Below are 19895 nucleotides of genomic sequence, written 5' to 3' on the forward strand. Positions count from 1 at the left end.
CTGAAAAGAGACAAAATGTCATCATAACATGTCATTTCTTCATACAGCAATCAATCAAAATGGGGAAGAGGACTATCATATGGCATAGATCGAAGATGATTTGATGTCTAAAGTAATTTCTTTGATTTTGTTATCTGTGCATTTGTTGAGTGAAAGGCTGGGGGTTACGGAACTTGTGCCTTCTCTCTGGCTGGCACATACACACTCCTCCTCTCTCTAACAAGGCATTTCTGTCCCAAACAAAGTGTGTCCTTTATACTGACTGACCAGGGAGGGTACAGCCTCTAGACGCAGGCAGGCTGCCATTAACCCCTCAAACTCCAGCAGTACAAAGTCAATATCACACATGACATGCTGCTTTTTAATTGCTCAATTGTTACATCACCAACTCCAATCCAAGTCTGGGTGGGGAATTACTGGGTCTGAGAAGTTAGATAAGTTACTACTTGAATGTAAAGGCCTCGGCTGAGCACATCACGAGGGCAGATATTTCACAATTATGTGAGGGACTAGTTTGCTGTATACTTCAGAGTAATTAATAGCTTTTAAGAGGCTGAGGCATCTTACAAAACACAGCATATAATTTTTCAATAATAATGTGTTTTTTTTAAATATATAAATAGATTTAACATTTACAAAAATGTTATAATAACATGAGATAACACATATCACTAGCAGCTACACGAATTCCCTCAGTGCAAACATCTTCGATACACGGTCAGTGCTAGACCTGGTTTCAAATACATGCGATTTAAATACTTATTTTCTGTGTATTTGAGTATTTTCAAATAACGTGGCCGGAATCAACTACTTCTATTGGAATTATTTTTCAAATTATTCCATATAAATAGCATTCTGCTTGAAAGTATTTTCAAATACCTCTGTTAAATGAATGGGAGTATATTTTAGTATTTTCAAATACTGCAGTTAAATGAATGGGAGTGTATTTGAGTATTTTCAAATACTTTCCAAATGAATTTCCAAATAAACTCCAATATTCAACTACTTGTCTTAATTTTTGTTTTACAAAAAATGAAATAGTTACTTCCACATGTCTTTACAAGTAAGTTAAATACCCTAAATAGTATTAGAACCCAGGTCTGGAAGTGCAAATACACTTAACAATATTCCAGCCATTTGATTCACAGTAAATCTTAGTCCATAAAGGAGTGCATCCTCATTCATACCAATACATATACAGTACTGAATATATATCAATTACTATGCAGTTTTGATTTTGCATACATAAATGCCTGACAGACAGAGCCCTTTGCATGGAGTAACAGAGCTCCATCTATGTATTTCCTCATTTTGGTGTTCATATATAGAAACACGTACTTACACAGTAATTTAAACAGAAAGGTATGTGTGCATTTGGGAGAAAGGAAGAGTTTGCTCCAACGTTTTAAAAATAAAAACAGGGTATAAAACTACAGGCGCTGAGTAACAAAACCTAACCTAACCTATGACCCTCAAACCCAGCTCTGCTGCATCTCCCAGGCTCTCTCACTGACCCAGTCCTTGGTGTGGCTCAGCGCAGTGCGCTCCTGCCCCAGCACCTTACACAGCCTGGCCATCTTGGGCTTGTTCCTGTCCAGGTAGAGCTGGGTGTCAGCCTGCAGCTGCTCCATGACCCTGACGCTACTCTCATCTAGGGATACCTCGGCACTCAGCATGGGGTTGAACCTGAAGTAGACATCTGGGGCCAGCAAGTCGTCCAGGAGGGTGTGGACCCCCTCTGTGTCGGTGGCGCTGCAGATCAGGTGGTTGATCTTGGCACGCAGGCTGGTGGAGGTGCCCGGGCTCCGCTTAGCATTGTCATAGCGACCGGTGCCAAGCGACAGGACACACTGGTAAGGCTGGTTTGGCCACAGGAGACGGCTCTCGTGGACGGCGAGGGCACAAGGGTTGTTTAGAATGAGGCCACCGTCCTACAAAGGGACATGCATTATTAGTCAGGAATTGTTGGTACGCAATGAATTTCATTGTACATGGGGCATCTCACTCTGAATTAAAAACACATTACAGTTTTGCACATATCTTTCCTATCAAGGGTCGTGAATTCCACACCCCTCTCAAACAACAGAAAGTGTAAGGGCATTAGCTTGATCTATGCAGTGCTTTTATAGCTCTATTAAACCACAGTCTCAGTCAGCATAGGCTATCAGAAACAGAGAGAAGAAGCCAATAAAGTCTTACCTGATGGATGTCACTGTGCAAGGGGAATTCCTGGAAGTATCCCGGGGCGGCGGACGACGCTCTCACCGCCTGCCACATCTGGTACCCAGACCCCCCTGCGTAGCGGCTGAGACGGCCTGGGCTGTGGTTATAGTTCCTGAAGATAAAGGCCTTAGGACTGGTCCCCCAGTTCACCACGGCGCTCACCGCTGACACCTGAACAACCATTTAGAAAAACACCATGGTCAATTTTCACCATATAAATTTACGAATGGGTAACACATTCACATAATATTAACAATTGCGTAAAAGGGCAGAGTGAATAGTGACATTACCTTGGGGCTCAACTCATCTCTGGCTGTTTTAATCAGAACTCGGTCGCCCATCTTCTCTCTGTAGAAGGTCCAATGAAATACAAACAGTACACAGATGTGAGCAGAACCATTGTTTGACATTTTAAGAATTCAGGAATTCTTCATTATGATTCAAGCATGGTTGACTGTACAGTAAAAACTGGCCTACCTCAGTATCATCTCCCAGGTCTCGGTGCTGTAGTAGGAGTGACTCCAGCCCATCTTCACTGTGCCCACCAAGGGGTTCTGACGGAACACATCCGAGCCAAAACGACGGTACATATCTGCACACTCCTCTAGAGAGAAACGGGCCAGGCCAAGCATGAAGGCCAACACTGCCCCTGCCACACAAAAGACGGACAAACAGACAGGAAAAGACAAATCAGTTGCATGACAATGGTTAAATGATTCAAGCTCAGGTGTTGTTTGGGAGTCCTAGATGTGTAGGTGAGTCAGGGTTTTTCTTACCTGTGCTCACTCCACAGATGTAGTCAAACAGCTGGTGAACCTGTTTGCCTGTTTCCGCTTCCAGCTGCTTGAGGACCTGCAGTGGCACCACCCCTCTGAAAAGAGACAGGAGAGAAAACTGAAAAGTGATTCAAGAGAAAAAAAATGTAACTCCCATTTAATAAAAAGTGCTTGTATGCCTTTATAACAGTTACAGTTCATTGTAATACTTCAGTAGGTTAACCATGAGGAGAAGGATCAGTACCTTGTGCCACCACCATCGATTGAGAGCACTCGGATTCCACGACCTTTGACTGGATCCACATAGCCAATCAGAGCCAAGGTTTCCCTAATGACACACTGAAGTTCCTGGTCTTCTCTATGGCTGCGCCGTTGTCTTAAGAGCTGAACAGCAGCTTTCTCCTGGAATGAAAGACATAATATTTAATTGGAGATGATTGAAGTAGTACATGACTGATGAAAAAAATCACAACATAGGCATCATCATCTATAATCTTCTTGGATTATGGTTCTCTTGGTTGTGAGGGGGGGACACGTGACTTGTCTCAGCAACTTTACTATTACCATTACACTATGTTATTATCAGTAGCATTTCATTATTAGTATTCAAGTTATTATTAGGTCTAAATATTAGTCTAGTATACAATGTCAGATTGGAGAGGAATTCTGAGAAAAAAAAATCCAGATTCCGTTTTTGACGCACGTCTTGACACACCAAGTCTGATGCGTGTTTCCATCCACTTTTCCGAACAATTTGTATGACGTCACCAATGCTGCTGTGGTCATTCTCTGTGGCAAAATGTTGTTCAAAGTGGCTAGAGAGGACGCAGTAATGAGCAAAAAGTCATATACTACTGGAAAAATAATATGCTATTGAAAATATTAAGATGTAGGCTATGCATCCTATACAGTTTGATGAATCATGAAAGGAGCTTGGCTACGTGTCATTCAGTTGCACCACATTTGATAAGAAAGGAAACGCAAAACTGGCACCTGTTGTTTTTCTCCGCCCCTGCAACAAGACAGTTTTCTTTCTGATTAAAGAGATGAAGGCCTATTTTAGGAAAACTTCTGAATGGACATAAAGAATTTGTGAACTCATACACGCACACCAACCCACTGACCTAAAAGAATCCATCAATCAACGAACAGCATCTCATTCAGACACATAAGCAAATAACAATTGTCCTTTCCCAAAAACATATGAAAAAAAGTAGTAAAAATCCATTCTGTAGGATTTCAAAAAAAATGTCTACATTATAGGATGACGCTTAATCAATGTAGTCTATAATATAAATTGACGAGAAACGTTTTAAGGGGGAGATGGAGGCAGCTGTGATATAGGATATGAAGATGAAATTGACAACCATTCGAAAATAGAAGAACATGCAGGAAACCTCTCCACAGCTGGCCCTAATGCCTAATGATCAGCCTGTCCACAGCCTAAAGATCAGTCTCTCCACAACTTAATGATCAGCGACTCCACAGCCTAATGATCAACCTGTCCACAGCCTAATGATCAGTCTCTCCGTAGCCTAATGATCAGCCTCTCCGTAGCCTAATGATCAGCCTCTCCACAGCCTAATGATCAGTCTCTCCACAGCCTAATGATCAGCCTCTCCACAGCCTAATGATCAGTCTCTCCACAGCCGAATAATCAGTCTCTCCGTAGCCTAATGATCAGTCTCTCCGTAGCCTAATGATCAGCCTCTCCACAGGCTAATGATCAGTCTCTCCGTAGCCTAATGATCAGTTTCTCCGTAGCCTAATGATCAGTCTCTCCGTAGCCTAATGATCAGTCTCTCCACAGCCTAATGATCAGTCTCTCCGTAGCCTAATGATCAGTCTCTCCGTAGCCTAATGATCAGTCTCTCCGTAGCCTAATGATCAGTCTCTCCGTAGCCTAATGATCAGTCTCTCCACAGCCTAATGATCAGCCTCTCCACAGCCTAATGATCAGCCTGTCCACAGCCTAATGATCAGCCTGTCCACAGCCTAATGATCAGCCTGTCCACAGCCTAATGATCAGCCTGTCCACAGCCTAATGATCAGCCTGTCCACAGCCTTATGATCAGCCTGTCCACAGCCTAATGATCAGCCTGTCCACAGCCTAATGATCAGCCTGTCCACAGCCTTATGATCAGCCTGTCCACAGCCTAATGATCAGCCTGTCCACAGCCTAATGATCAGCCTGTCCACAGCCTAATGATCAGCCTCTCCACAGCGTAATGATCAGCCTGTCCACAGCCTAATGATTAGCCTCTCCATCAGTGGCGGTTCTAGACCATTTCAACTGGGGGGGGGGGGGGGGGGGGGGCAAGCTGGGGCCAGTTGTACTGTTAGAGGGGCCAGTTACATTAGACGTTATTGTTGTCATATCGTTTTCTTCACTGCATTGCAGGCAAAAGACCATGTTCATAATCATTCGTGTTGCCACTGTCCAATAATGGATGTAAAAAAGAACGATAGCAAAAATTTGTTGTGTAAAAATTATTTCATACTCCACATTTAGGGGGGCCACAAGGGGGTCCAAAATTGTTGTCACAGGGGCACTGGCCCCCCACAGAACCGCCCCTGCTCTCCATAGCCTAATGATCAGCCTGTCCACAGCCTAATGATCAGCCTGTCCACAGCCTAATGATCAGCCTGTCCACAGCCTTATGATCAGCCTGTCCACAGCCTAATGATGAGCCTCTCCACAGCCTAATGATCAGCCTGTCCACAGCCTAATGATGAGCCTGTCCACAGCCTAATGATGAGCCTGTCCACAGCCTAATGATGAATAGTCAGACACATCCAACCTGTTTTAAAAGAAGACCGATTTATTTATTTACGAGCAAGCGATGACAACGTGAATTGTATAAAAGAGCATCAAACGACAGTTGGAAAGAGGAGGAGATGTAGACAAAGTTAGCAAAACTATTGCTTATAATCATTACTAAACACTCCCGCTATTAGATAACTTTATTTTCATATAGATAAACTTTAATAAAAACAAAATCAAAAATGAATGTAGACTTATTTAAATGGTTTTACTGGTTATTTTATTTTCATGGCCTTCTTCATCCATAACTGTAAGTTACATGGTTATTCAATTACCGTCACAACCCTATGCAAACTCTTAAAGTACCTGGTCTTGTAAAGACATTCACTGAGGTACAAACCTGCCACACCACTGCTTTGCATCCTGGGTGTCGGATGAGGTGTGTGTTGAGCTCATCGACAACTTCGGTGATGGCCTCAGGAGAGAAGGCCTGTTGTAGACTGAACACCAAAGCACGGGTCAGCTCCTCTGCCTGTCTCCTGCCCATCACCTGAGGAAGGAATGATCACATGGAGAGCTAAAGGAGGATATGCTCTCTGTTTGTTTTAAATTCAATCAGGTAACATTTGGTAATATCAATATTTCAGTATCTGGTTCTACAATAGCAAAAAACATGTTCATGTTAATCTGGTTGATGTAAATTAATCTAAAAGCAGAAGCAAGCACACAGATAATTTGCATTTCCTGGTTGTGTTGAAGGTGACTCACCATTCTTCTAAGTGTGGCCTCACTGAGCATAGAGGCAGGCTGGGCCTGGTTGCTCTGAGCCCAGGAGCCCCCCAGATACCCTCCCAGGAGGCTGGGGATGGCACTACTGGGATTGAGAAGGCACTCCATGAAGGATACAGCAGGCTTTCGTTTCGGGACCCTAACGGATCCATACTCCATCTCCCATTCTCCCCTGCGTTCCTCGATGGGACCTCTTTCTAACTCCTCCCCCTCCACGGCATCATAGCTGCCTTTGAAATAGCTGTTGACGTAATTAGCCATGTATGCATAGTTCTCACCGAAACTGGTTGTGATGTTACTGATGTGGAAAAGGGATTTGGGACGGATGGGTGGATCTTCCTGCTTTAGCCCTGTGGGTGATTGTTCATGTCTGGAGGTAGAAGATTTAGAACACTGCTGTTGATACGTCCTGCTGTTTGGCATGTGGTCCGCAACCAGATGTTCTGTTTGAGGTGGTGGTAGTTCAGTTTCGTCTGTAACTGTTTTGGCTCCAAAGTATCTGTTGACGTGCTGGGCAAAGTGAAGGTAGCCCTCTGCCTCTCCCTCCCAGTTGTTGGAGATATTAGCACTTTCAATGGCTGGTTTCTGAATGGCTGTAGTCTGAGCTACAGCTGCACTAGTCTTTAAATGAGCCACTTCAGTTTCCTTTACACTTTCAATGTAACTTATTTTTATTGTTTTCCTCCTCGACACTCTGCTTGAAGCCAGATCCTCCAGAGTTGAACCTAGGACGTCCTGTGTCAAACCTTTGGTGAACACTGACTTTAGATGTTCATGTGATGAGTTTATGTGATGAGCAACATAACTGTAACTTTCCCCAAACCTGGTGGCAATGGAACTGATGTGAAATAACTGGAGTCCCCCATATCGCTGGGGGGCGGAGCTTGTCTCTGTCTGGCTGTCTGACGTCTCAAGATCGTTTTCATTTTCCAAAGGCTGCTGTGTTGTTGTCTCACTGTCCTCCGATGCTCTTCTCTCCCTGGCTGCCCTGTTACTTTGATTACGCCTCTGTGGCCTGCTGCCCAGACTCTCCTGAGTTGTGACGACAAACCCCACATTCCCAGCAACAGAGGACAGCTGGGTCACATCCTTTCTCTTGAAGTAAATATTGATGTGTCTGGAGAGGCGATTAAAAGAATCACCCAGACAAAGCATGCTCAGCTGAAAGGGTGTCTGGCTGTCCTCCTGAAGGCTGTCCTCGTGAAGGACCCCGATGGGGGCCTCAGCCTTCAACACATCCCTACTAGAGGTTGAATAGACACGGGCCGTCTGGGAGCATCTCACCCCTCTGGTACCACCCCCAAGGAGGTACTCAGCGGTCAAGCTCCTGTGTTTGAACCTCAAGCTCTTGGGGGCTCCTTTCCTTGCAAAGCTGGGAGGCAGGGGAGAGGAATGCAAGGAGCAGCTACGGAAGTCCAAGGCTAAGGGTGTCTTGGACAGGTGAGGGAATGTTCTAAGGATGGTTATGAGGTACCTGAGCTTGCAGAACAGTCTTAACGTCTTCCCTCCCAGGTGACTCACACACAGGTTTATGTTGAGGAACCGACCCATCTTTAGCTTGGATGTAGCCGGCTGGGGACAAAGACAACCAACAGTGGGCTAGGAGCTGGGCCTGTATTGGCTTAGGCCTAGATATCAGAATCATTTGGTCCCTGTAAAATACAAGAGGCAGAGGTAAGTAGGTGCGCCCACCAAAACTGGGATAACTCTAGTTTTAACTATGCTTTCTGGAAAGAAACTATTGTCCCAGGGGAACAAATACTTACTTTTGAGGTGACTACAACTATTTGAATAACAGAACCCCAAAAAGTACAACTTTTTTTAAACTATTTGAATACAGATCTCAGAGAGTAACTACTTCTGTAAACTATCTGAATACAGATCTCAGAGAGTAACTACTTCTGTAAACTATCTGAATACAGATCTCAGAGAGTAACTACTTCTGTAAACTATCTGAATACAGATCTCAGAGAGTAACTACTTTTTAAAATGATTTGAATACAGATCTCAGGAAGTGATTGCTTTTCTGAAACTATTGGACTGTCTGCCTTCAACTAACGGCAGGGCTGTATCTGGAACTGCATGTTGAATATAGAAATAGAATGAATAGAGGACACAATATCCTATACTATTCCAATCTGACAGATATATTTGAAGAGTTTCATTACACAAAGCTATACTTCAGTATTTTTTTGTGTGTGTAAAATATTACTGTTCTCAGATTCTTAAAGATTCTTAATTTATAGATTTTAGATGTATTACTATCGGTTTTGTTGCAAAATGTTATATATCCACAGTTTGGCTGAAATGGAATGTTCGTATCATGTGTATTTGACTTTGATATGTGATTGTCTCACCTTACTATTTTAAGATGAATGCATTAACTGGAACTTGCTCTTGATAAGAGCATCTGCTAAATTACTAAAATGTCAATGTAAATATTTTACATACAGATCTCACATTACTGCATTGATTCATTTTTGTATTAAAAAAATATTGATGTCACAAATGTATAATTTGTACAGTTCTTTATTTAAAAATATTGTTATTTGTCACATTTGACTGTGTAAAAGCTCCTAGCAGTACTACTTATTTCTCTGAGAGTGAGGCAGATGGCGTTTTGAAACCATCAAGTGATAGATTTCAAACAAATTCATGTCTGTCATTGAACAAATCCATTCCATCTTTTTCAAAGTTCTTTAAACAATAAAAGCAATAAAAGTTAATTCACCAACATTTCTGTTTTTTTTTTTTAAATATTTGATCTACTCAATAGATTTCTATCTGAACATTTTGTACATGTCCATTCTCCCGAATATATTTTGTACAGATAACTGTTCTCGTTTCAAACACCATATTTAAAGGGATAGTTTACTCAGCATACAAACTAACATGATTTTCAACCTACCTTATATTTGATTCAAGAAAGCAGTTTTGGGATATTGAGTTTCCTTTCGACATAGCCATATTGTTACAGTTAGCATTCTCAGCAAGACAAAACATTCAAAAGTTATTGTGCCTGTAATAAAACTGTAATTACTTTTGGAGCAAAAGTTTATTAGTATGTTGTTACATAATATTTTGGTAATAGCATTTGAATTGCCTACCAATGAGCTGAGAGTTTGACTGTTCCTTATTCCATGTATGTAATAATCCAATTATTATGCAATTAAAGACATTTCCAAAGTCCTATGAAACAGGTTTCAAAGTTACTACACTTTTTTTTTACATGGTCAACATCACTTGAATGATCTACCTTTAATAAAAGGGATGTCTGTCTTTCTTTATCTGATACAGTATAGTAGTAGTAGTAGTAGTAGTAGTAGTAGTAGTAGTAGTAGTAGTAGTAGTACATAGATTAAAACAATTCCTTGAGAAAAAATATTTTGGAACATCACTTGAATGCTATTACACCAAGTATAGCTGGTGTTAAGTGTCACTGTATTATCTTGTCTCACTCATTATGAAAATATATGTACCTCATGTATTTAATTCTAGACTATAGGCTATATTAACATTAATATCTAAGAGCCCTCCAAACCATGTTCTTATGATCATATTTTTACACTAATTCAACTGTTGTAGTTTTTGGTTCTTCATGAAATATTTGTTGTTTTTAAATAACTTCCATATATTCAAATATCTTCAAATATTATTTGGTTTTCTGCAACCTGTATTTGAATAACAAAATAAAATAATTGCCTTTTAGTTGAAACTATATAAATTATATATATCTACCTAAACTACAAAATATAACTATTTTCTGCCCAGCAGGTCTGTTTCCCACCAACAATCAAGAGTGGCTGGCTGACTATTCTAAACAGATCAAAATCCATCTCAATCTGAGCTGGAAACAATGTCAAATGTCTGTGTTGAGGTGGAGCCTTTATTTGTAAACAAGCTACAGAACACAACATTAGGAAGACAACTATCTGCCATTCAAATAATTAGGTCAACACCGTCTTCTCTTAAATGACAACATCCTGACAACAGAGGCATGAGGTCAAAAAACATCCTGTCCTGCAACCATGTGCCCTCAACATTATAGCATATCAATGTCCCTACAATACGGTAGCTGGCAAGGAGAGGTATATCTTAACGTGCCACAATAACAACTCGTGGGGAGGGGGGGTTGTTTTGATACATTGTGTGTGTGGTCCTGGTTACATTTTATAAACACCTCTGACAAAATAGACATGCTGTCCCACTCTTCCCTCGTAACTGTAACATGACACCAATGTCAATCTAAAAAGAGAGGGAATACTGGGACATGTATTAATAAAACACTTTCTACTAAGTCAACTATTAGGACCCAGGAAAGAACTTAGCGGAGGTATCCCTTTAACGTGACAGAAATGTAAGAAGCAGAGAGGATAGTTTTTACCTCATTGCGCCCTCATTTCTATGGTAAAACAAAAAACAAGCTATGACTGTGCTTCTATATGTAGCCGTGTCCCTCCTAAATGCAGCGTAGTTGCGGTACATAAAAAAGGAGCACAATTTCATTGAAAATAGCAACTTGTACATTGAACATCAAGAAATATTGTCAACTTGCACCAAGGAAGGTCAAATGCACAGATTTGTCCAGTCAGGTACTGGATGGTTGGACAATGTTCACTATAACCTTGAGACAACATACAGTAGATTCTGATAAATATGAGGCAGGTATAGATTAAACATTTACCTGGGGCAACTCTTCTCCTGTTATCCTCCGTTTTCTTCCTTTAATGTTTTGCTCTCTATCCTGAAACAGTTTCTTATTAGATGCCCTGCAGGGCAACCCTTCAAAAGAACCGACACTGTTTCTGTTTTGATACTTAATCTCATCCTACCTTCCTGTAGGGTCTGGTTACTATTGGCTGGTCTGAGCGGAAAGGGTTGGACATAGCAGCCCTCTGACTGACCAATCCTCTTTAAGACCGTAGATCCCTCTGCTTAAGGTCATCTGCTGTTACCACTGACTGACTACAGGCTGTGAAGTACATGTCTAAATAAAGAGAAGGGGCGATAGGGATTTCAGAGTGAGTTGAGAAAGTCACAACTTCCATTCTAGCCAGTACATATTTTAGACAGATGTGGGTGTCAAGTGATGTTTTGTTATGCTTCTCAGAACTAACATAATATTGACAGTATGCAGAGCTTCTCAGAACTGAAAAATGTAGTGTAGTTACTATTATAGTTCCTATTTCACTAGCATTGTTAAAATTTACATTCCAAATATTTGCTATGTACAGTGCATTCAGAAAGTATTCAGACCCCTTCACTTTTTCCACTTTTTGTTACGTTACAGTTTTTCTCAATCTACACACAATACTCCATAATGACAAAGTGATTTTTTTTTTTTTTGCGAATTTATGAAAAAAAATAAACAGAAATACCTTATTTACATAAGTATTCAGACCCTTTGCTATGAGACTCAAAACTGAGCTCAGGTGCATCTTGTATCCATTGATCATCCTTGAGATGTTTCTACAACTTGATTGGAATCCACCTGTGGCAAATTGAATTGATTGGAAATGATTAGGAAAGGCACACACACACACACACACACACACACACACACACACACACACACACCTGGCTATATGATGTTCCAAAGTTGACAGTGCATGTCAGAGCAAAAACAAAGCCATGAGGTCGAAGGAATTGTCCGTAGAGCTCCGAGACAGGATAGTGTGGAGGCACACATCTGGGGAATAGTATCAAAACATTTATGCAGCATTGAGGGTCCCCAAGAACACAGTGGCCTCCATCATTCTTAAATGGAAGAAGTTTGGAACCACCAGGACTCTTCCTAGACCTGGCCGCCCAGACAAACTGAGCAATCGGTGGAGAAGGGCCTTTGTCAGGGAGGTGACCAAGAACCCGATGGTCACTCTGACAGAGCTCCAGAGTTCCTCTGTGGAGATGGGAGAACCTTCCAGAAGGACAACCATCTCTGCAGCACTCCACCAATCAGGCCTTTATGGTAGAGCGGCCAGACAAAAGCCACTCCTCAGTAAAAGGCACACGACAGCCCGATAGGAGTTTGCCAAAAGGCACCTAAAGGACTCTCAGGCCATGATAAACAAGATTATCTGGTCTGATGAAACCAAGATTGAACTCTTTGGCCTGAATGTCAAGCGTCACATCTGGCAGAAAACCAGGCACTGCTCATCACCTGGCCAATACAATCCCTACAGTGAAGCATGGTGGTGGCAGCATCATGCTGTGAGGATGTTTTTCAGCGGCAGGGACCGTGAGACCAGGAGTGGCTTTGGGACAAGTCTATGAATGTCCTTGAGTGGCCCAGCCAGAGCCCGGACTTGAACCCGATCGAACATCTCTGGAGAGACCTGAAAATAGCTGTGCAGCAACGCTCCCCATCCAACCTGACAGAGCTTGAGAGGATCTGCAGAGAGGAATGGGAGACACTCCCCAAATACAGGTGTGCCAAGCTTGTAGAGTTATACCCAATAAGACTTGAGGCTGTAATCGTGGCCAAAGGTGCTTCAACAAAGTACTGAGTAAAGGGTCTGAATACTTGTGTAAATGTGATATTTCAGTAATTTTTTTTTTTTACTTCTATAAACCTGTTTTTGCTTTGTCATTTGGGCAGATTGTGTGTAGATTGATGAGGAAAAAAACTATTTAATCAATTTTAGAATAAGGCTATAACGTAACAACATGTGGAAAAAGTCAAGGGGTCTGAATACTTTCTGAATGCACTGTAAATTTGCATTAGCCTGATCTGTAAAGCAATATAGGTCAACAGGTGCATAGGCAAGAGCCCAACTCATATATATCACAATGTACCCTACAACCAACCTAAAATAACCCTGTCACATACTGGGACCATGTTTGGTAAACAACAGATCATCACTAAGTATCTTAACCTTTGTCAGGCACATGATGTACAGAGACTCCTTGAGCACTCTGAAAATCAGAAAGATAATAGTTGAGGCATCAAAGTTAACTTTATCTTGAGTTATTTTCTCAGGACGATCCTCACCATCATTTTGGGAGGATTTTCAACAATATTTACTTTTGAATGACAGTGAATAGTGAATGACTAAGAAATATACAAACTACTAACATACAATATTATACCATCTCTGTTACTGTATTATTCATCCTTTGTGTCAAACAACCTAATGAAAAAACATGCCAACTTGAAACTGGTTGAGGATCATAGCAAATGATTTATTCATGGGTGACTTGCAAACAATACATTTAAATGTACTGGGACCTATTCAATAGCCTTGTCTCAGATAAGGAGGCCATCTAGTGGTAGCTTGAAGTAGTTACGCCTTAAGATTTCAGATGGCAAAAAGAAATGAGGCTAGAAGGGAATTTATATAGTGTACATTTCCTGCATGTGTTCCAGCAAAAGGAGTGCAAGCAAGCTCTATTACTAAGTTTCAGTCAGTGGTGGAACTCAGTGCCCAAGTGCATCTGATATAAAGAGGAAATAGAGTTTATATTGACTGTAAAGAGGTGCCACACCTGTAATTAGGTGCTGTCTCTGTTCACGGGTTCGTTTTAAAACATTTTGTTTTTAACCTCCCGGGTCAAGGTTCTTTCTTCACACAGCGTCCTGTAGTACAGTCTTCTCGTCCGGTCCATTTCAGGCGGTTTTTAGCAAAGATTGCATAGGCTTTGTCCATGACTGGTCTAACGAGAGGCCATGACATGAAGCAGCCCAGCCAGCCTAGACCAACTGCACTGTACATGACTGTAAAGGCTGGAACTCCACGGTGAACCTGGAGGGAGGTGAGAGGAAGTGGCAGAGTTAGTGAAAGAAGAGATACATACTGTGGGTGTTTAACTAAACAAAAATATGAACGCAACATATAAAGTGTTGGTCCCATGTTTCATGAGCAGAAAAAGCTTGTTGCTCTCAAATTTTGTGCACACATTTGTTTACATCCCTGTTAGTGAGCATTTCTCCTTTGCCAAGATAATCCATCCACCTGACAGGTGTGGCATATCACAAGATGATTAAACAGCATGATCATTACACATGTGCTCCTTGTGCTAGGGACAATAAAAGGCCACGAATGTGCAGTTTTGTCACACAACACAATGTCACAGATGTCTCAAGTTGAGGGAGCGTGCAAGGGGCATGCTGACTGCAGGATTGTCCACCAGAGCTGTTGCCACAGAATTTAATGTTAATTTCTCTACCACAGGTATTCCCAAACCGTCGGGGGTAAGCCAAATTAAAATGTGATTCACATTTAAAAATATATATACGTTATTTTACATTTTCAAAACAGTCCATTTATATTTTCCAACGGGGATATACATTTGGGTGAGCTTTCCCCCCCCCCCCCTCGCCTGAGTAGCCTCGTTTCACTGCCAAAAATAAAATGAAACCATCTAGTGTTCAGCGAAATAACACAATGTCAAATACAGGTAGCCTAGTCAAATCATTAACATCCAATCACATTAACCGTTACTCTCTCGCGGGAATTCCACAAACGGTCCGCATGTAGCCAAACGTAGCTGCTGCTCATGTTGGTATCTGTACTGATGGAGCAAAAGCCATGACAGGAAGACATAGTGGAGTGGTAATGCGCGTGCAAGCAGTTGCTCCCGACGCTACTTGGGTACACTGCAGCATCCACCGAGAGGCTCTTGCTGCCAAGGAATGCCTGATAGCTTGAAAGACGTTTTGGAAGCTACAGTGAAAAGGGTTAACTTTGTTAAAGCAAGGCTCCTGAACTCTCGTGTATTTTCTACATTATGCAATGGTATGGGCAGCGACAATGTAACGCTTTTACCAAGGGGCAAAGTATTGACACATTTTTTTAAATTGAGAGATGAGCTTAAAGTTCTCTTTACTGACCATAATTTTCACTTGTTTGACCGCATGATGACGAGAGACTGGCCTATCTAGGTGATGTTTTTTCTCGCCTGAATGATATGAATCTAGGATTACAGGGACTTTCCGCAAATATATTCAAAGTGCGGGACAAAATTGAGGCTATGATTAAGAAGTTGGAGCTTTTCTCTGTCTGCATTAACAAGGACAATACACAGGTCTTTCCATCATAGTATGATTTTTTTGTGAGCAAATGAACTCAAGCTTACTGACAATGTCAAATGTGATATAGCGAAGCACCTAAGTGAGTTAGTTGGGTGCGAAATTAAGCAGGTACTTTCCCGAAATGGATAACACAAACAACTGGATTCATTATCCCTTTTCATGCCCTGCCTCCAGTCCACTTACCGATATCTGAACAAGAGAACTCATTGAAATTGCAACAAACTGCATGCCAGTTAGGCACTACACCTGTTGCAAAGTGGATTAATGTGATTAATTTTAAGAAGTTATTTGGCCACATTAGTTGTGATACAAACCTTATCAAAACATATAGGCCTATGGGCTAAGCTACATAAGGTGTGCACCTATGCTTTGAAAAAGTCCCAGACAAGCTGGTTATCATTCACAAGTGACAGGCTAATATTGTCACCCATCAGACTATTTTTGATTTAATCTTGTCTTCACATATACAAAATAATATATGTGTGAAATTAGTTTGGATTTAGAATGGACCACTATCATGCACCTGTCTCCAAACAAGGGCAGGGGGAGATCATGTTATCTATGCATTTAAATAGCAAATGGAGGACGCTTTTCTCATTTTCATGCCAGCCAGGTAGGCTATACTCCTGTTGTAAAGAGAAGCAATGTGCTTCATATTAGGAAAGTTGAGAAATAAATACAGTAGGCCTAGCCTACAGAAAGCTGATGGGATCATCCTATTTTAATAGAGACCATCAAAACTCTGTTTTCTCACGCAATTGCATATGCTATAGAAATGTTGCGCGACAAGAGCTCATGGGCTCTCATGAGGTGTATGATTAGATTTTCGATTATATTTGCATTGATGTCAGAGTGATTAGAGGGACAATAGAGTGCTGAGTACCAGGCAGTTAGCAAGTTTGGTAGGCTACCAATGACCATCAGCAGCATCAGAACTTGGAGAAGCCTAATAACCGTGACTAAACAGTCACGTGGAATTTGACTGCGCTCATGACCACCGTTGTGGCGGTAATACAGTCACTGTAACACGGTCACTGTAACAGCCCTATGCTCAACCAAAGAATTTCTGCACAAACTGTCAGAAACCGTCTCAGGGAAGATCATCTGCGCACTCGTCGTCCTCACCAGGGTCTTGACCTGACTGCAGTTTGGCGTCGTAACCGACTTCAGTGAACAAATGCTCCCCTTCGATGACCACTGGCACGCTGGAGAAAAGTCCTCTGCATAGATGAATCCCAGTTTCAACTGTACCCGGCAGATGGCAGACAGTATGTATGGCGTCGTGTGGTCGAGCGGTTTGCTGTCAACAATGTCAACATTGTGAACAGAGTGCCCCATGGTGGTGGTGGGGTTCTGATATGGGCAGGCATAAGCTAAGTACAACGAGCACAATTGCATTTTATCGATGGCAATTTGAATGCAGTGAGCTTGAGATCCTGAGGCCCATTGTCGTGCCATTCATCCACTGCCATCACCTCATGTTTCAGCATGATAATGCACGGCCTCGTGTCACAAGGATCTGTACACAACTCCTGGGAGCTGAAAATGTCCCAGTTCTTCCATGGCCTGCATACTCACCAGATATGTCACCCATTGAGCATGTTTGAGATGCTCTGGATCGACGTGTTTGACAGTGTGTTCCAGTTCCCACCAATATCCAGCAACTTCGCACAGCTATTGAAGAGGAGTGGAACAACATTTCACAGGCCACAATCAACAGCCTGATCAACTCTATGCGAAAGAGATGTGTTGCACTGCATGAGGCAAATGGTGGTCACACCAGATACTGCCTGGTTTTCTGATCCACGTCCCTACCTTTTTGTTGTGGTATCTTTCATTTATATTTTTGTTCAGCAAACAAAAGACAAACAACATAGCCATTCTTGCAATGCTCAATGCTGACTATGCATATTTGCAGTGTCATTCCAACTCAAGCTGTTTACCTTGTTATTCTCATCAATCACATGCATCTCGTCCATGGCCATCTCATAGCTGATTCCCCCATACTTCTCCTCATCGAAGCATTGCAGGGAGATGTCCACAAAGTCTACTTTCCCTGGTCGATTTCTCTGCAGATACTGCAGGAATTGGATCTCTTTAACACATATGGGGCATTCTCCATCATATAGCACCTGTGATTGAGTGGATCGGAGGAAAAACAGTTTCTGTATTTCATAGACAGTTGATCTCCAGCTACCTATTTGCTCAAAATGTTCCTGTGCAGTTCAGTCTTGTTAGCTGTCTTATTGTAGCGTAGCATTTGCATTTAATATAATTGTCGACATTAATCTTGTTTTGGAGCCCAGGATATGCAACATGAGTTATCTTACCCTGACAGCAGCAGGGTCCGTTGAATAGGTCCGATGGCTGCAGAGAGGTCGTGTCAAACCAATCACAGACCTTGAACTCACACCACTGGCTATTCTAGCCAACAATGTCCTCACAGTAGACAGCATTCTGTGGCAGCCACCGCACTAACTGAAGCAACAGTCTGGACCCCGGGAATATAAAATCAGGAAATATAAAGTATTAATGATAGCTGTGATTATTGCTTGTGCTAAATTAAATTAAAACCATACTTTTCAACTTCTGTTTCCATACATAGTGAGTTTGTAGAACAAATACATTGACCAAAACCTACCCCTAAATGTACACAAATAAATATTTAGAATTACTGGATTACTGGCTAGGTGAAAAAATAATGTATGAGTGGTTTAGCTAGCTAACGTTATTTGCTTTAGCTAGATACTGTCACATAACAACATACTGTAGAGAATTAATTATACTGGCTACCAGGTTAGCTAGTCATTCTAGCAAAGTCAATAGACAATAAACCTTAACTATACAAAGTATGCGATCTGGTCTTACCAAACAGCAGAGGATGGTCCAATTCTGGCAAGCTGTGATTCTCAATAACACTGGCAGACACTAAAATCCAAACGTTACACAACTGCATTGTAGCTAGTAGAAAATGCTAGCATTGTTGATAGTTTAGCTAATGGTACTTAGTTTTAGCATTGCTGTAGGGAAGCTAACGTTTTTCATGGCAGGTAAGAGTAAGCTCATGGAATTGTTTCCTAGCTAACTAAGATAAAATAACAACGAAGGAAGTATATTTTGACAGTTGCTGGCTAACGACTAGCTAACAGCAACATTTTAGCATGTTTGATAACAAACGTGGTCGCAGGTTATTCTGGGATTTGAAGTCCGTTTTGGGACCTGTAGTCCCGATGTTGGCCAATGACGTGACTTGAGTGAACGCCAATAATCTACTATAGTCATTGGCCTCACCTCAGCTAACAGAATGTCTGATACCCGAGCAATGTACGCAGAAGATGGCAGGGGCGGTCACAGTGCCCCTGTGACAACAATTCTGGACCCCCTTGTGGCCCCCCTAAATGTGGAGTATGAAATCATTTTTACATAACAAATTTTTGCTATCGTTCTTTTTTTTACATCCGTTATTAGACAGTGGCAACGCGGAACACTAATGATTATGAACATGGTATTTTGCCTGCTAATGCCTGCGATGCAGTAAAGAAAACAATATGACAACAATAACGTCTAATGTAACTGTCCCCTCTAACAGTACAACTGGCCCTGGCTGGAAGAAGGTGATACCAAAGATTAACTATACTCTTCCTCTCTGGTGTTACACCCCTGAAACGGCTGCCGGTAAATTGTGTTATGCAACAAACCTGCTTTTTTCGACATCGAGCCAATCTGCTGGTAGCTACAGTCGTAATGGGATATTGAAAGGGAACATTTTTGACATGGGGAAATTATCAAACCAAATGTGTGACAGTTCACTTGACACAAGACTAAAATCAAACATTACACTATTGATTAAATGTGCATTTTACATTTCCTGTAACTTTCACAGCATTTGTCAATAACCAAGTCTACGTTGTACAATCAGTAACATAATAAGAATATTCATTGACATTTTGGGATAGGTGCAACATAAGAAAAACGATAACAAGGGTTTGAGTGAGAGGTCTGTTGTAGTGGCCACACACATCTCAACACTGTGCACAGTTCCTAAGCCATTTCCATGCACTTTTCTGACAAGGAAAAAGCCTTCAACAATCAGGTGTTTTTTTTTTATAGCTCACATAGCTTTGGGGTTGAGGAACTGAAGCAAGCACACTTGTAGTTTTTTGTTTGGAACACAGCCCTGCGTCCCCACTATCACACAATAAGCACTGTTGTTGTTTATACAACAGGTGGGTCTAATCCTGAATGCTGAAAGGTTAAAACCGCATTCAAGTCGGTGTCTATTCCACAAGTACCACGGCTAAATCTATGACAT

General features: G+C 41.6%; 2 protein-coding genes across 4 annotated transcripts; both read right to left on the minus strand.

The window, feature by feature from the left end:
• Positions 1 to 104: 104 nt before the first annotated feature.
• On the minus strand, positions 105 to 11511 carry LOC115168112 (calcium-independent phospholipase A2-gamma). 3 transcript variants are annotated; one of them, XM_029723038.1, is made up of 9 exons: positions 11237 to 11511; positions 8027 to 8204; positions 6164 to 6313; positions 3244 to 3401; positions 3000 to 3094; positions 2701 to 2872; positions 2514 to 2571; positions 2200 to 2394; positions 105 to 1931 (listed from the first exon to the last, which is right to left on the minus strand). In XM_029723038.1, exons 2-9 carry the CDS (start codon positions 8195 to 8197, stop codon positions 1473 to 1475), a joined length of 1458 nt encoding a protein of 485 aa, XP_029578898.1. In that variant the 5' UTR covers positions 8198 to 8204; positions 11237 to 11511; the 3' UTR covers positions 105 to 1472. The 3 variants fall into 3 exon arrangements, with proteins under 3 accessions (XP_029578898.1, XP_029578897.1, XP_029578896.1); XM_029723037.1 differs by having other exon boundaries at positions 6173 to 6313; positions 6532 to 8204; XM_029723036.1 differs by having other exon boundaries at positions 6532 to 8204.
• Positions 11512 to 13713: 2202 nt separating this feature from the next.
• LOC115168113 (uncharacterized protein At5g50100, chloroplastic) lies at positions 13714 to 18785 on the minus strand. Its single transcript, XM_029723039.1, has 4 exons — positions 18452 to 18785; positions 17914 to 18074; positions 17527 to 17715; positions 13714 to 14294 (listed from the first exon to the last, which is right to left on the minus strand). Exons 2-4 carry the CDS (start codon positions 18037 to 18039, stop codon positions 14103 to 14105), a joined length of 507 nt encoding a protein of 168 aa, XP_029578899.1. The 5' UTR covers positions 18040 to 18074; positions 18452 to 18785; the 3' UTR covers positions 13714 to 14102.
• Between the last annotated feature and the right edge of the window lie 1110 nt (positions 18786 to 19895).

Source organism: Salmo trutta, chromosome 30 (assembly GCF_901001165.1).
Source record: "Salmo trutta chromosome 30, fSalTru1.1, whole genome shotgun sequence".
Classification (NCBI taxonomy): Eukaryota; Metazoa; Chordata; class Actinopteri; order Salmoniformes; family Salmonidae; genus Salmo; species Salmo trutta.

What these genes read in the sequence shown, in the direction of transcription:
- LOC115168112 (XM_029723036.1), bottom strand. Translation starts at nt 8,103, where the DNA reads ATGGGTCGGTTCCTCAACATAAACCTGTGTGTGAGTCACCTGGGAGGG. An exon ending in ACCTGGGAGATGATACTGAG is followed by an intron (nt 2,572 to 2,700) that starts GTAGGCCAGTTT and finishes GACCTTCTACAG; the next exon opens with AGAGAAGATGGGCGACCGAG. An exon ending in GAGATGAGTTGAGCCCCAAG is followed by an intron (nt 2,395 to 2,513) that starts GTAATGTCACTA and finishes ATGGTTGTTCAG; the next exon opens with GTGTCAGCGGTGAGCGCCGT.
- LOC115168113 (XM_029723039.1), bottom strand. Translation starts at nt 18,039, where the DNA reads ATGCTGTCTACTGTGAGGACATTGTTGGCTAGAATAGCCAGTGGTGTG. An exon ending in CGGACCCTGCTGCTGTCAGG is followed by an intron (nt 17,716 to 17,913) that starts GTAAGATAACTC and finishes ACTCAATCACAG; the next exon opens with GTGCTATATGATGGAGAATG. An exon ending in TGATTGATGAGAATAACAAG is followed by an intron (nt 14,295 to 17,526) that starts GTAAACAGCTTG and finishes ACCTCCCTCCAG; the next exon opens with GTTCACCGTGGAGTTCCAGC.